This window comes from Carcharhinus amblyrhynchos, unplaced genomic scaffold (genome assembly GCF_965287045.1).
Source record: "Carcharhinus amblyrhynchos unplaced genomic scaffold, sCarAmb.v2.hapA chromosome_113, whole genome shotgun sequence".
Lineage (NCBI taxonomy): Eukaryota > Metazoa > Chordata > Chondrichthyes > Carcharhiniformes > Carcharhinidae > Carcharhinus > Carcharhinus amblyrhynchos.
Genome location: NW_027649853.1, coordinates 241464 through 258289, shown reverse-complemented (window position 1 = coordinate 258289; position 16826 = coordinate 241464). Strand labels below are relative to the sequence as shown.

The 16826-nt window shown below is 47.0% G+C and overlaps 1 protein-coding gene across 3 annotated transcripts in view; it reads left to right on the top strand.

The window, feature by feature from the left end:
• LOC145338628 (voltage-dependent L-type calcium channel subunit alpha-1S-like) overlaps nt 1–16826 on the top strand; it is a 421023-nt gene that overhangs the window by 327096 nt on the left and 77101 nt on the right. For all 3 annotated transcript variants that reach the window (XM_080183005.1, XM_080183003.1, XM_080183004.1), the window contains one exon: nt 14699–14827. In XM_080183005.1, coding sequence (XP_080039131.1) covers nt 14699–14827 — 129 coding nt within the window. The remainder of the gene's footprint in view (nt 1–14698; nt 14828–16826) is intronic.

Genomic DNA, 16826 nt, shown 5'->3' with positions numbered 1-16826 from the left:
TATATTTCCAGATCAGGATGGTGAGTGGTTTGGAGGGGAACTTGCAGCTGGTGGTGTTTCCATATATCTGCCGCCCTTGTCCTTTCCTTCATTCATTTGTGGGCCAGCATTTATTACCTGTCCTTAGTTGCTCAAGGGCAGCTGAGAGTCAACCACATTGCTGTGGTTCTGGAGTCACAAGTACGCCAGACCAGGTAAGGATGGCAGATTTATTTCCCTAAAGGACATTAATGAACCAGATGGATTTTTCCAACAATCGACAATGGTTTCATGGTCATCAGTAAATTCTTAATTCCAAATATTCTTTTTATTGAATTTAAATTCACCATCTGCCATGGTGGGATTTGAACCCGGGTCCCTGAGTGTCTGGATTAATATTCTCATGATAATGCCATTAGTTCCAACAACAGGCATCACCTCCTTCGAGATGACAAAGATCATGAGTTTGGAAAATGCTGTCGAAGGAGCCTCGATGAGTTGGTGCAGTGCACACTGCTACCACTGTTCATCAGTGATAGAGTGAATGTTTGTGGGCAGGGTGCCAATCAAATGGGTTGTTTTGTGCTGGATGGTATTGAGTTCTTGAGTGTTGTTGGAACTACGCTCACCCAGAGTATTTCATCACATTCCTGACTTGTGCCTTGTGGATGGAATTGGGGAGTCAGGAGATGAGTTGCTATCCATAGGATTCCTAACCACTGACCTGTTCTTAGAATAATAGAATCGCTACAGTGCAAAATGAGGCCATTCGGCCTATCGAGTCTGTACCAATTCTCTGACTAACATCTTACCTAGGCCCACCCATCCCACCCTATCCCCGTAACCCCACATATTTCCCCATTAATCTTCCTAACCTACACATCTTTGGACAGACATTCACCATGAGAATTATAACAGGTAGGGACAGCCATGCAAATGCCTGTTGACCTTTGGTCGGAATTTCCGGCCTTGGAGCAAGTGCGGCCAGAAAATCTGTCCTAAGTGTTTTTCCAACAGCAAGGATACTCCAGTAACAAGAAATTTTAAAAAAACTTCACAAAGTAAATCAAAATAAAGGTTTAATAAAGAAACTTCATTGCACTACCATTTGGGCCACAGTGGGACGCCAATACAAAGTTCCCAGGCATGTGACTTGCCCAAACTGGCTCACAGCTGTGCGCTGTTAACAAGGGGGAGCTGCATTAAGATGCTTCCTCTGCACTTACAGCCAGATATGCCAGGGGGATGGCACCACAGAGAGCAATGCCATGCTTTATGGAGGCAGATCTCAGAAGGCTTCTGGATGCAACAGAGGCGAGGCGGACCACCCTGTACGCCCGAGAGGGCAGATGACTCAGGCGCAGGAATGTGAATGTCCACCCTCTCGCCAGGCCAGCCAATCACCAGGCTTTTTGTCCCACAGGAAAAGATAACCCATAATAAAAGGGAAAGGAAGAAAACTAGAGGGAGAAGACTGATGGGGGAATTCCTGAACTGCATCCCCTCACTGCACATGAGATGTGAGCGATGGAGATCTCAGAGGAGGCAAGTGAGAGAGCTGTGAGTGCCTGTGAGGTCAGCCTGTGCCACAGAAGTGAGAATCCACAGGACCTTCATCCAAATAACTTGTCTCAGTGAGTTTCAAGCTGACCAGACACTTGTCTTTCCTGTGCGCTGAACCATCACTGACCCCTGTTTCTTGTCTTGCAAGATCAATGCCTAATGAAGTCAGACCATCAGGACTTGATGCAACATTTCACCCCCCGCCCTCCTCCCCAACACCTCCCTCTCACATCCACTCCCATGCTCCCGCCAGCGTCTTGGAGGAAAGCTATGAGGAAAGGAATTTGTTAGATGTGTCCAAGAAGGCTTTTTGATAAAGTACATTGACAAACCAACCAGGGAGGGGTGCAATACCAGACTTGGTATTGGGGAATGAGGCAGGTCAGGAACTCAATATTTCAGTGGGGGAGCATTTTCGGCTTAGTGACCATAATTCCATAAGATTTTGGGTCATCGTGGTCCTCGGGTGAGAGTGCTTAATTGGGCAACGGCCAATTACATCCAAATTAAACAGGAACTGGGGAATGTGGTTTGGGTGCAGCTATTTGAGGGCAAATCCACGTCTGGCATGTGGAAGGCTTTTAAAGGTCAATTGATTGACGTGCAAGACAGGCATATCCCCGCAAAAATGAAGGATAGAAATGGCAACATCTGCGAACTATGGATGACAAGGGAAATTGTAAGCTTAGTCAAAAGGGAAAAGGAAGCATACAATAGGTTGAGGCAACTAAAACTGACGAAGCCCTTAAAGAGTATAGAGAAAGTAGGAAGGAACTTAAAATGTGAAATTAGGAGGGCTAAAAGGTGCCATGAAATATCCTTAGCAAACAGGGTCAAGGAGAATCTTGAGGCTTTTTATGCATATATTAGGAGCTAGAAGGTAGCAATACAAAGAGTAGCCCATTCAAGGACAATGGAGGGAAGTTATGTGTGGAGCCAAGTAAGTGGGTGAGATCCTTAATGATTATTTTGTTTCGGTATTCACCAAGAAAAGGGCCATGACGAATATTGAGGTCAGGGATAGGTGTGTGAACGCTTTAGAGAATGTCAATATATTGAAGGAGGAAGTGTTGAGTTTCTTAAAATTGGGTTAAATTAAGATAGGGAAGTCCCCAGGGCTGATGGGATCTATTCCAGGTTATCGCGAGAGGCAAGGGAAGAAATAGTTGGGGCCTTATAGATTAAGTATTGGCACGGAGGCACAGTGGTTAGCACTGCTTCCACACAGCACCAAGGACCCAGAAATTTCTGGCATAAGTCAGTATCAGTGTAGAGTTTGCATGTTCTCCCCTTGTCTGCATGGGTTTTCTCTGGGTGCTCCGGTTTCCTCCCATTGTCCGAAAATGTGTGGGTAGGTGGATTGGCCATGCTAAATTGCCCCTTAGTCTCAAGGTGACCGGCTAAGGTAAATGCATGGGGTTATGGGGATGGCGCCTGGTGGGATTGTGATTGGTGCAGACTCAATGGGCCAAATGGCTTTCTTCTGTACTGTAATATCAATGATATCTATACCACAGGCGAGGTCCCAGAGGACTGGAGAAAAGCCAATGTTGTTTCCTCGTTTAAGAACAGAAGCACAATAACTCAGGAAATTATAGCTCGGTGAGCTGACATCTGTGGTGGAATCATAGAACCCTGCAGTGCAGAAGGAGGCCATTTGGTCCATCAAGTCTGCAGTGACCACAATCCTACTCCAACCCTATCCCCATAAACCCATGCATTTACCCTAGCTAGGCCCCTGGACACTCAGGTGTGATTTAGCGTGGCCTATCCTAACCTACACATCTTTTGGAGAAGATACTGAGGGACAGAATATATGCACATTTGGAAGAAAATGGACTAGTTAGTGATAGGCAGCATCGTTTTGTACAGGGAAGGTCATATCTCACCAAGTTGATTGAGTGTTTTGAAGAGGTGACAAAGATAATTGATGAGGGAAGGGCTGTCGATGTAGTTTATATGGATTTTTGTGATGTGTTTGACAAGGTCCCATATGGCAGACTGGTACAGAAACTAAAATCACATGGGATTCAAAGTGGGGGCTGGCTAGATGGATACAGAACTGGCTTGGTCATAGCAGACCAAGATAGAGAGTAGCGGTGGAAGAGTGGAGATTTGTAGCTAATGGTGTTCTGCAGGGATCAGTGCTGAGAACTCTTTTGTTTGTAGTGTACATAAGTGATCTGGACAAAAAGTTTGGGTGGCCTGATTAGTAAGTTTGCACATGACACAATGATTGCTGGAGTTACTGATAGTGCCGGGAATTGTCAGAAGATACAACAGGATATAGATAGATTAGACACTTTCGCAGAGAAATAGCAGACGGAGTTTAATCTGGACAAATGCATGGTGGTGCATTTTGGAGGATCAAATTTGGGTGCTAATTATGCTGCAACATTAATATACAGAGGGATGTGGGCGTGCAGGCCACAATTTCCTAATAGTGGCAACATAGGTGGCCAAGGTTATTAAGCATGTATCGCATGCTTGCCTTCATTGGCTGGGGCATTTAGTACAAGAGTTGGGAAATCATGTTGCAGCTATATAAAAACTTGGATTGGCCACATTTGGAATATTGCATGCAGTTTTGGTCCCTATATGTACAGAAGGATGTGGAAACTTTGGAGAGAATGCAAAGAAGGTTCTCCAGGATGCTCCCTGGTCTCAAAGGCATTGGCTATGAGGAGGGATTGAATAGACAGGGAGTGTGTTGACTGGAAAGGTGGAGGCTGAGGGGAGACCTGATTGAGGTGTACAAAATTATGAGAGACACACACAGGGTGGATAGTCAGAGGCTTTTCCCCAGGGTGGAAGTGTCAATTACAAGGAGGCACAAGTTCAAGGTGAGAGAGAGATGTGCGGCAAAAGTTTTTCAGAGTGGTGGACGACTGAAACGGACTGCCAGGCATAAGAGCAACATTTAAGAGGCATCTGGATGGGTACATGAATAGGGAGAGAATAGAGGGATATTGTCCAATTACGGGTAGAAGGTTTTTTTTAGTTTAGTTCGGGCATCATAATCAGCACAGACCAAAGGGCTTGTGCTGTGCTGTTCTTTTCTTTGTTCTTTGTTATTCGTGTTTTGAAAGCACTGATTAGGCATCAGAGGCATCACCCGCACTACCCAGCAGCCAGAGACACGCCTCGCTGGGTGAAGATAACTGACTGGCTTCAGGTTCACTATCTGGTGAGCAGCACACAGCTGCTGATTCACATCAGGTGGAGATGGGAATGCCTGAGGGTTTGAGAGATGGAGATTTGCTGGATCTGAGGAAGCAACTGATCCCCAACCAGGTGCCAAGTCACTGTGTTCAGTTCTCCTGAGGCTGCTGGAGATGCAGAAGCAGACCTGGGATTGCAGAACATAGAACATTACAGCGCAGAACAGGCCCTTCGGCCCACAATGTTGCGCCGACCAGTTACAAAACAATGACCCACTAACCTAAACCAATCCCTTCTCGTCCATAAAGAAGGATCAACATTGCAGCAACTGCAAGGCTGTTTGGAGGAGTCCCAGAGCCTTCAGTTGCAGGAGGTGGTGCTGGCATTGCATGACACCCAGGCCAACACTGCAAGGGTGGTGGAAAGCCTGAGGCAGGAAATGGTCACCACGGGTGCAAGGATTGTTAAGTTGCTGAGGACTGTGGCTGAGGGCCAGAGAGCATGCTTGAGACAGAGAGTCATTGTTGCAGCCTTGGAGAGTATGGCCCAGTCTTAGGGGGTCATTGTTGAAGGATTCCAGAAATTTGTCTAATTTCAGAAGGCTAACACTTGAAGGCTCATACACTCTAGTGCAGGCACAGTTGGCCTGCAAGGCTGGTGATGCAGAAGCTTCTGGAGCTCACTCCAGTTGCCCTTCTGTCCCCTAGAGTTTTCCAGGCGCCCAATGGCACTCCAAAGGAGAAGGAGAGTTTGGAGCCCATGTCAGGTCCTTCCACCCAGGACACCCAAGCCTTTGCCAGCCCTTCCGAATTCCCCCTTCCTGACACCGGTGCATCTCCCAGGCACGGCCACATCCGTGACACCTAAAAATCAGCTAGAGTTGTCCTGGTCTCAGCCCTCCAGGTGGTGCCCACCAAGGGCACCAACACAGGATGCAGCTGACTGCCTCCGCCTCTGATGTGCATCCGGGGTTGCGGTGGGGGGGGTGGTGGGGGGTCACTTAGACGTAGTGGTAGTAGCGTAAAATTAAGAAGTTGTAGGGTCAGCAAAAGGGCATACAGTGTAGTCAGGGTTAGGGTAATATTCACTATAAATAATCACTATTAAACCCCGCAGCTGTGACTCTTGTGTGTGTGATCTGCCACCTCCCACAGAGATGACTGGATTCCAATGACACACGGAGTGTCCTTCTGCGCAAGAGAAGCCCTTCAGCCCATTGAGTCTGTGATTCCCAGATCCCTGACAACCGTGGTACTCAAAAGTTCATCCTTAAAGGCCGTTAGAGTAATGAGGTCATTGGCCCTCACAACAACAGGGGTCCCAGCAGCCTGAGCTCTGCTATTCCAATCCCCACATTGTTGGCTTCTCTTGTGGCCTCCTTCAGCATTGTATTGATTCTAAATTAAAGTCCTTACATATCACCACTCTCTGGCTCTTGCACATCTCTGTGATTTCTTTGCAGATTTTCTGCTCTGTTTCTATCACTGTTTAAAGACCTATATATTACCCCCAGCTTTCTTCAACATTAACAAACTGGGTTCTTTCCTTTTCCCCTCAACTACATCACGTTTATTCAGTACTATCATGGCTTGCCTAATCAGTGTAATTACCCCAACTCCCATTTTTCTTTCTATATTTTCTGAAGATTAAGCATCCAGTCCTCACCCATATTTTAGCAATATTTCTTTACATTTTATTTGTTAGTATCACAAGTAGATTTACATTAACACCGCAATGAAGTTACTATGAAAATTCCCTAGTTGCCACACTCCAGCACCTGTTTGGGTACACTGAGGGAGAATTTAGCATGGCCAGTGCTCCTAACCAGCACGTCTTTCAGACTGTGTGTGGAAACTGCAGCACCCAGATGAAACACAGGAAGACTGTGCAGACTCCACACTGACAGCGACCCAAGCCAGTAATCGAACCTTGGTCCTTGGCTCCATGAGGCAGCAGTGTTAACCACTTTGCCACCGTGCTGTTACTGCCAGTACGACATACTTCCAAATGGTTATTTGTGCTTGTAGTTCATCAACATATTCAGCAAACTTTGTGCGTTTACAAACTTTGTGATTTATCGGGTGGCACGGTAACACTGCTGCTTCACAGCTCCAGGGTCCTGGGTTCAATTCCCAGCTCAGGTCACTGTCTGTGTGGAGTTTGCACATTCTTCTTGTGTCTGCATGGGTTTCCTCCGGGTACTCCGGTTTCCTCCCACAGTCCAAAGATGCGTGGGTTAGGTTGATTGGCCATGCTAAGAAATTCCCCTTAGTGTCCTGGGATGCATAGATTAGAGGGATTAGTGGGTAAAATATGTAGGGATATGGGGAAGGGCCTGGGTGGGATTGTGTTCAGTGCAGACTCGATGGGCCAAAGGGCACTGTAGGGATCTATGATTCTATAAGCCTTTCTTTGTATTCCCTCTTAGTCTATTGCTATCTAAGATGCTCATATTCAGAATCTTTCCTGCTTCAGGAGGCCCTTTAAAACCTATCTTTTTTGGCCAAACAAATGGCCAGCTCCCAAGTCCTTTTATGAGGTCCATATCACATTTTGCCTCTGCTCAGTGCTCCCAATGCAATCTACTCTATATCGGAGATACCAAATGCAATGTGACTGCTTTGTAGAACACCTTCAGTCTGCCTGCAAGCAGAACCCAGACTTTCCTGTCGCTTTTTTTTATTCATTCATGGGACATGGGCATCGCTGGCTAGCCAATATTTATTGCCCATCCCTAGTTGCTCTTGAGAAGCTGTTGGTGAGCTGCCTTCTTGAATCACTGCAGTTCATGTTTGTGGGTTGACACACAATACCGCTAGGGAGAGAATTCCATGATTTTGACCCAGCGACTATGAAGAACGACAATATATTTCCAAGTCAGGACGGTGAGAGGCTTGGAGGGAAACTTGCAGCTGGTGGTGTTCCCATTTATCTGCTGCCCTTGTCCTTTTAGAAGGAAGTGGTTGTGAGTTTGAAAGGTGCTGTCTAAGGATCTTTGGTGAATTGCTGCAGTGTATCTTGTAGATAGTACACACTGCTGCTACTGAGCGTTGGTGATGGAGGGATTGAACGTTTGTAGATGTGGTGCCAATCAAGCGGGCTGCTGGATGATGTTAAACTTCTTGAGTGTTGAAGGAGCTGCACCTATTCAGGCAAGAGGGGAGTATTCCATCGCACTCCTGACTTGCGTCTTGTTGATAGTGGATAGGTTCTGGGGAGTCTAGTGTGACTAGTACGGTAGACTAAGGGGAGCCGGTGGATGTGGTGTTGGTGGATGTGCGGTTGATGTGACTAGTGCGGTAGACAAAGGGGAACCGGTGGATGTGCTTTTTTAGATTTCCAGAAGGCGTTCGATAAGGTGCCTCACAAAAGGTTGCTGCAGAAGGTTAGGGTACACGGAGTTGGGGGTAAAGTGTTAGCGTGGATTGAGGATTGGCTATCTAACAGGAAGCAGAGAGTTGGAATAAAAGCGTGCTTTTCTGGTTGGCAGTTGGTGACTAGTGGCATGCCACACGGATCGGTGCTGGGGCCTCAACTGTTTACCATTTACATAGATGATCTGGAGGAGGGAGCTGAGTGTAGGGTAACAAAATTTGCTGATGACACGAAGATGAGTGGGAAAGTGAATTGCGTGGAGGACGCGGAAAGTCTGCAGAGAGATTTGGATAGGCTCAGTGAGTGGGCAAGGACCTGGCAGTTGGAGTATAACGTTGGCAAATGTGGGGTTATCAACTTTGGAAGACATAATAGTAGGATGGAATATTATTTAAATGGTGAAAAGTTGCTACTGTGCAGAGGGACCAGGGGGTCCTTGTGCACGAATCGTAAAAACTCAGTCTGCAGGTGCAGCAGGTGATCAAGAAGGCGAATGGAATGTTGGCCTTTATCGCGAGGGAGGTCTTGCTGCAACTGTACAGGGCACTGGTGAGGCCGCAACTGGAGTACTGTCTGCAGTTTTGGCCCCCTTATTTGCGTAAGGATATATTGGCCTTGGAGAGAGTACATAGAAGGTTCACCAGGCTGATACTGGAAATGAGGGGGTTAGCTTATGAGGACAGATTGAATAGACTGGGCCTGTACTCATTGGAGTTTAGAAGGCTGAGGGGGGATCTTATAGAGACTTACAAGATAATAAAGGGGCTAGATAGGGAGAGGTAGAGAGATTCTTTCCGCTTAGAAAGGAAACCAGAACTAGAGGGCACAGCCTGAAAATGTGCAGTTTAGAAAAGAGTTGAGAAAGAACTTCTTCTCCCAGAGGGTGGTGAATCTCCAGAATTCTCTGCCCATTGAAGTGATGGAGGCTACCTCGTTGAATATGTTTAAGTCACGGGTAGATAGATTTCTGATGGATAAGGGAATTAAGGGTTATGGGAGGTTAGTTAGGAAGGTTCAGTCGCTAGGTATACATGGGGAGGTTGTAAATTGGATTAGACACTGGCTCAATGGAAGAAGCCAGAGAGTGGTTGTGGAGGATTGCTTCTCTGAGTGGCGGCCTGTGACGAGTGGAGTGCCGCAGGGATCGGTGTTGGGCCCATTGTTGTTTGTCATCTATATCAAAGATCTGGATGATAATGTGGTAAATTGGATCAGCAAATTTGCTGATGATACAAAGATTGGAAGTGTAGTGGACAGTGAGGAAGGTTTTCAAAGCTTGCAGAAGGCCTTGGGCCAACTAGAAAAATGAGCTGAAAAATGGCAAATGGAATTTAACACAGACAAGTGTGAGGTATTGCACTTTGGAAGGACAAACCAAAGTAGAACATACAGGATAATGGTAGGCAGAGTCCAAAGTGCAGCTGAACAGAGGGATCTGGGAATACAGGTACAGAATTCCCTAACAGTGATGTCACAGGTAGATAGGGTCATAAAGAGTGCTTTTGGTACATTGGCCTTTATAAATTGGAGTATCGAGTATAAAAGTTGGAGTGTTATGGTGAGGTTATATAAGGCATTGGTGAGGCCGAATTTAGAGTATTGTGTACAGTTTTTGGTCACCTAGTTACAGGAAGGATGTAAATAAGGTTGAAAGAGTGCAGAGAAAGTTCGCAAGGATGTTGCCAGGACTTGAGAACGTGAGTTACAGAGAGAGATTGAATAGGTTAGGACTTTATTCCCTGGAGTGTAGAAGAATGTAGAAGATTTGATAGAGGTGTATAAGATTTTGATGGGTATAGACAGAGTGAATGCAAGCAGGCTTTTTCCACTGAGGTTAGAGGAGAAAAAATCCAGAGGGCATGGGTTAAGGGTGAAAGGAGATAAGTTTGAAGGGAATATTAGGAGGAGCTTCTTCACACAGAGAGTGGTGGGAATGTGGAATGAGCTGCCGGATAAAGTGGTAAATGCGGGGTCACTTTTAACATTTAAGAAAAACTTGGACTGGTTCATGGATGAGAGGGGTGTGGAGGGATATGGTTCAAGTGCAGGTCAGTGGGACTAGGCAAAAAATGGTTTGGCACAGACAAGAAGGACCAGAAGGCCTGTTTCTGAGCTGTAATTTTCAGTGGTTCTGTGGTTCTATGGGAGCAGGTGGGGAAGTGGAAATGATCCACTTCAGATCAGCCATGATCTGATTGAATGATGGGGCAGGCTGGAAGGGCTAGATGGCCTACTCCTCCTCCTATTTCTCGTGTTCTTATGAGTCAGGAGATGAGCTACTCGCCGCAGCATTACTACGCTCTGACCTCTTTTAGCCACTTTGCCTCTGTGGTGAATCCAGTTGAACTTCTGATCAATGGTAGCCCCAACGATGTTGACAGTGGGGCATTCAGTGGTGGTTATGGGGCAGTGGTTAGAATATCTCTGATTGGTAATGGTCATTGTGTGGCACGAATGTTGCTGCTTGTCAGCCCAAGCCTGGATATTGGCCAAATCTTGTTGCATTTGAACATGGACTGCTTCAGTATCTCAGGAGTCATGAATGGTCTGAACATGGTGCAACCATCGGCGAACATCCCCACTTCTGACCTTATGATGGAGGGAAAGTCATTGATGAGGCGCGTGAAGATGGTTGGACCTAGGACACTACCCTCAGGGACTCCTGCAGAAATGTCATGGAGTTGAGATGACTGACCATCCACAATCCTCTTCCTATGACTCCAACCAACGGAGAGTTTGTTCCCTGATACGCATTGATTCCAGTTTGGCTAGGGCTCCTTGATGCCACACTATGTCGAATGTGGTTTTGATGTCAAGGGTTGTTACTCTAACCTCACCTCTGGAATTCAGCTGTTTTGTCCATGTTTGAACCAAGCTGTAATGAGGTCAGGAGCTGAGTGACCCTAACAAAACCCAAACTGGGCATTACTGAGCAGGTTATTACTGAGCAGGTGCTCTTGATAGCACTGCTGATGACCCCTTCCATCACTTTACTTATGATCAAGATTAAATTGGATGGTAATTGGCTGGGTTGGATTTGTCCTGCTTTTTGTATACAGATCTGGGCAAATTTCCACATTGTTGAGTAGATGCTAGTGTTGAACTGGAAGAGCTTGGGGAGCAGCATGTTCTGGAGCACAAGTCTCCAGTACTATTGCCGGGATGTTATCAGGGCCCGTTGTCTTTGCATTATCCAGTGTCTCCAACTGTTTCTTGATATTAAATGAAGTGAATCAAATTGGCTGAGACTGGCATCTGTGATGCTGGGGATCGCTGGCTCGGCACTTCTGGCTGAAGATTGCTGCAAGTACTTCAGCCTTATCTTTTGCACTGTTGGACTGGGCCCCTCCATCATTGAGGACGGGGATATTTGTGGAGCTTCCTCCTCCAGTGAGTTGTTTAATTGTCCACTATCATTTTCGACTGGATGTGGAAGGACTGCAGAGCTTAGATCTGATCCGTTGGTTGTGGGATCACTTAGCTCTATCATTTGTTGTTTTTGCTATTTGGTGTGCAAGTAGTCCTGTTTGGTAGCTTCACCAGGTTGACACCTCATTTTCAGGTGTGCCTGGTGCTGCTCCTGACTTGCCCTTCTGCACTCTCCATTGAGGCTTGATGGTAATTGTTGAGTGCGGGATATGCTGGGCCATGAGGTTGCATATTGTGCTGGAGTACAATTCTGCTGTTGTTGGTGACCCACAGTGTCTCATGGGTGCCCAATCTTGAGTTGCTAGATCAATTCAAAGTCTGTCCCATTTCACACAGTGAAAGTGCCACACAACACAGTGGAGGTTATTCTCAGTGAGAAGGCGGGACTTCGTCTCCACAAGGACTGTGCAGTGGTCACTCTTACCAATACTGTCATGGACAGATGCATCTGCAGCCAGCAGATTGGTAAGGATGAGGTCAACATGTTATTTCTTCTTGTTGGTCCCTTCGCCACCTGCTGCAGGCCCAGTCTAGCAGTTATTACCTTTAGGACTCGACCAGCTCTATCAGTAGTGCTCCTGTCGAGTGGATATTGAAATCCCCCATTCAGGGTACATTTTGTGCCCTTGCCACTTTCAGTGCTTCTTCCATGTGTTGTTCAACACGGAGGAATACAGATTCATTGGCCGAAGGAGGATAGTATGTGGTAACCAATAAGCGATTTCCTGGCCCATGTTTAACCTGAAGCCATGAGATTTCATGGTCTGGAGTCAATGTTAAGGACTCCCAGGACAACTCCCTCCCGACTGTATATCACTGTGCCGCCACCTCTGCTGGGTCTGTCCTGCTGGTGGGACAGGAGATATCCAGGGATGGTAAGGGTGATGTCTGGGGTGTTATCTGTAAGGTATGATTCCGTGGGAATTAATATGTCAGGCTGCTACTTGACTAGTCTGTGAGATAGCTCTCCCAACTTTGGCATTAGCCCCCAGATGTTATTGAGGAGAACAGGGTCAATAGGGTTGTTTGTTTTGCCGTTGTCTTTTCCAGTGCCTATGTCGATGCCAGGTGGACCAAACGGTTTCATTTCTTTGTTGAGGTTTTGTAGCGATTGTTACAACTGAGTGGCTTGCTAGGTCATTTCAAAGGGCAGTTAAGAGTCAACCTCACTGCTGTGGTTCTGGAGTCACACGTAGGCCAGACCAGGTAAGGAACCATCTGGTTCACTAATGCCTAAAGGACATTAGTGAACCAGATCGGTTTTTCTGACAATCGACAATGGTTTCATAATCATCAGTAGACTCTTAATTCCAGATATTTTTTATTGAATTCAAATTCCACCATTTGCTGTGGTGGGATTTGAACCTGGCTCCCAGAATATTACTGGGTTTCTGGATTAATAGTCGAGCGATAATACCACGAGGCCATCGCCTTGGCTTGCCATTCAACACACCACCCTGCTCTCCTGTCGACATGCCTGACCTTGGCTTTTTGCAATGTTCGAGTGAACCCCAAATACAAACTGGAGAAACAGTACCTTATCTTCCGATTGGGCATTTTACAGCCTTCCAGACTGAACACTGAGTTCAACAACTTCAGAGGGCATCAACTCTTCCCACCACTTGCATCCAATTTCCATTTATTTTATTTCACTTCTTTTCATCTCATTCATCCATTTTTATCACTTTTCATTCTTCTGTTTTTCCCCTTCTGAAACCTCACTCTCCATCTTGTCCCCAAATCCCCAGACCCAGCCCTGCAGAGCCAATTGCCACATTCCTCGCATATCTTAACCTCCCTTTGTTCTGTCATTCACACATTCTGATCACTTTATGGACATTTTTCAACCATTTACATTTTCTTTGTCCAATTACACCAATCTGCCATCCAACCTTCAGCCTCCTACCCACCCTCCCCATTCCCCCTCCCTCAGCCTCCTATCCCTCTTCCGCCCTCCATCTGCCTCCCATCCCCTCCCCATCCGGCTCCCGCAGTCTCCCATCCATCTCCCTCAGCCTCCTAACCCTCCTCCGTCCTCCCTCAGCCTCCCATCTCCCTTTCTCAGCCTTCCATCTCCCTCCCTCAGCCTCTCACCCCTCCCCATTCCCCTCCCTCAGCCTCTCATCCCATCTCCCTCCCGCAGCCTCCCAATCCCACTCCCTGAGTCCCCCATCTCCTTCTCGTAGCCTCCTATCCCTCCTCCGCCCTCCCTCAGCCTCCCATCCGCCTCCTTTAGCCTCCCATCCCCCTCCCTCAGCCTCCCATTCCCCTCCCTCAGCCCCTCATCTCCTCCCCCCTCTCAGTGGGCAGCAAGGTAGCACAGTGGTTAGCGCTACAGCTTCACAGCTCCAGGGTCCTGGGTTTGATTCCCGGCTCGGGTCACTGTCTGTGTGGAGTTTGCACATTCTCCTCGTGTCTGTGTGGGTTTCCTCCGGGTGCTCTGGTTTCCTCCCACAGTCCAAAGATGTGCAAGTTAGGTTGATTAACCATGCTAAGAAATTGCCCCTTAGTGTCCAGGGATGCGTAGATTAGAGGGGATTAGTGGGTATGATATGGGGGTAGGGCCTGGGTGGGATTGTGTTCGGTGCAGACTCGATGGACTGAAGGGCCTCTTTCTGCACTTTAGGATTCTATGATCCCATCCCACTCCCTCAGCCTGCATCCCGCTCCACCAGTCTGCCGTGCCTTCCCTCAGCCACCTATCTTGCTCCCTCAGTCTTTCCTCCTCCACCCTCAGTCTCCCACCCCCCCCCCCACAGCTTCCCCTTCTCCTCCCTCAGTCTTCCATTCACTCAGCCTCTCCTCAGTCTTCCATCCCCTCCCCCTCTCATCCCCCTCCCTCTCTCATCCCCCTCCCTGTCTCCCATCCCCTCCCACAGCTTCTTCTCCTCTCTCAGTCTCCCGTCACCTCTCTCAGCCTCACACCTCCCTTTGCCAATCTCACTGGCCACATACATTGTCTCCCTACAGCTCATCCTGGTTTCCATATTACATCTCACTTTTCTCTCAGTCTCCTTGTCTCTATCTCCCTGTATGCTATCCTCAGGTTCTCTATACCCTATCCTCACCTTGTGTCGCAGTCCCAGTCTCCCAGTTGTTTACCTGCTCTCGTCTGCAATTTGCACTCCCAGTCTGAGCTGCCCATATTCCTGGTTTGTTTATGATCTATTTTCTTTTGATGATTTCTCAGGAGTCAGAGGACAGCTCACGCATTTCCATCTCATTCTTCCGTCTGTTTCGTGTGATGCGTTTGGTTAAGTTGCTGAGCAGAGGAGAAGGGGTTCGAACACTGCTCTGGACATTCATCAAGTCCTTTCAGGTAAGAGAAGTTAACAATGTGAGCCAGTCATAGATTGGGTTGCAATCAGGATCCAGAAAATCAGCAGTCAAAAAACAAAGAACAAAGAAAATTACAGCACAGGAACAGGCCCTTCAGCCTTCCGAGCCTGCACCGACCATGCTGCCCGACTGAACTAAAGCCCCCTACCCTTTCAGGGACCATATCCCTCTATTCCCATTCTATTCACGTATTTGTCAAGAAGCCCCTTAAAAGTCACTACCATATCCACTTCCACTACCTCACCCGGCAAAGAGTTCCAGGCACCCACTACTCTGTGTAAAAAATCTGCCTCGTAGATCTCCTTTAAACCTTGCCCCTCGCACCTTAAACCTGTGCCCCTAGTAATTGACTCTTCTACCCTGGGGTAAAGCTTTTGACTATCCACTCTGTCCATGCCCCTCATAATCTGTAGACTTCAATCAGGTCGCCCCTCAACCTTCATCATTCCAGTGAGAACAAACCAAGTTTCTCCAACCTCTCCTCATAGCTAATGCCCTCCATACCAGGCAACGTCCCAATAAATCTTTTCTGTACCTTCTCCAAAGCCTCCACATCCTGCTGATAGTGTGGTGACCAGAATTGAACACTATATTCCAAGTGCAGCCTAACTAAGGTTCTATAAAGCTGCAACATGACTTACCAATTTTTAAATACAATGCCCTGGCTGATGACGGCAAGCATGCCATATGCCTTCTTGACTACCTTCTCCACCTGCATCGCCAGTTTCAGTGACCTGTGTACCTGTACACCCAGATCCTTTTGCCTATCAATACTCTTAAGGGCTCTGCCATCTATTGTATATTTATACTCCTATCTATATTAGACCTTCCAAAATGCATTACCTGACATTTGTCCGGATTAAACTCCATCCGCTCAAGTCTCCAACTATTCTATATCCTCTGTATCCTCTGATGGTCCTTTTCGCTATCCGCAAATCTGCCAACCTTTGTGTCATCCGCAAACTTACTAATCAAACCAGTTACATTTTCCTCCAAATCATTTATTTATATTACAAACAGCAAAGATCCCAGCACTGACCCCTGACGATCAAGTGTGACCACTTACCACAGCCCTCCATTCAGAAATACACTCTTCCATTCTACCCTCTGTCTTCTTTGACTGAGCCAGTTTTGTAGCCCACCTTGCCAGCTCACCTCTGATCCCATGTGACTTTACCTTCTGCACCACTTTGCCGTGAGGGACCTTGTCAAAGGCCTTACTGAAGTCCATGTAGACAACATCCACTGCCCTACCCTCATCAATCATCTTCGTCACCTCCTCAAAAAACTCAATCAAGTTCGTAAGAAACTACCTCCCCTTCACAAAACCATGTTGCGTCTCACTAATAGATCCACTTATTTCCGAGTGAGAATAAATCCTGTCTCGAAGAATCCTCTCCAATAATTTCCCTACAACTGATGTAAGGTTCGCCAGCTTGTAATTACTGGATTATTCTTGCTAGCCTTCTTAAACAAAGGAACAACATTGGCTATTCTCCAATCCTCTGGGACCTCCCCTATAGCCAGGGAGGATACAAAGATTTCTCTGAAAGCCCCAACAATTTCCTCCCTTGCCTCTCTCAGTATTTTGGGGTATATCCCATCAGGCCCTGGAGACTTGTCTACCTTAGTGTTTCTCAAGAATCCCAATACCTCCTCCTTTTTGATCTCAACATGACTCAAACTATCTACACATCCTTTCCCAGACTCATTATCCACCAAGTCCTTTGGTGAATACTGACACAAAGTACTCATTTAATACCTCACCCATTTCCTTTGGCTCTACAAGTAGATTCCTCCCCTTGTCCTTGAGTGGGCAACCCTCTCCCTGGCTACCCTCTTGCTCTTTACAGATTTATAAAAAGCCTTGGGATTTTCTTTAATCCTGCTGGCCAATGCTTTTTTGTGACCCCTTTTAGTCGCCAAGGGAAAGAAGACAAACCAGTGAAAGGGCTTCAAATACTTGGTCCCTGAAAATT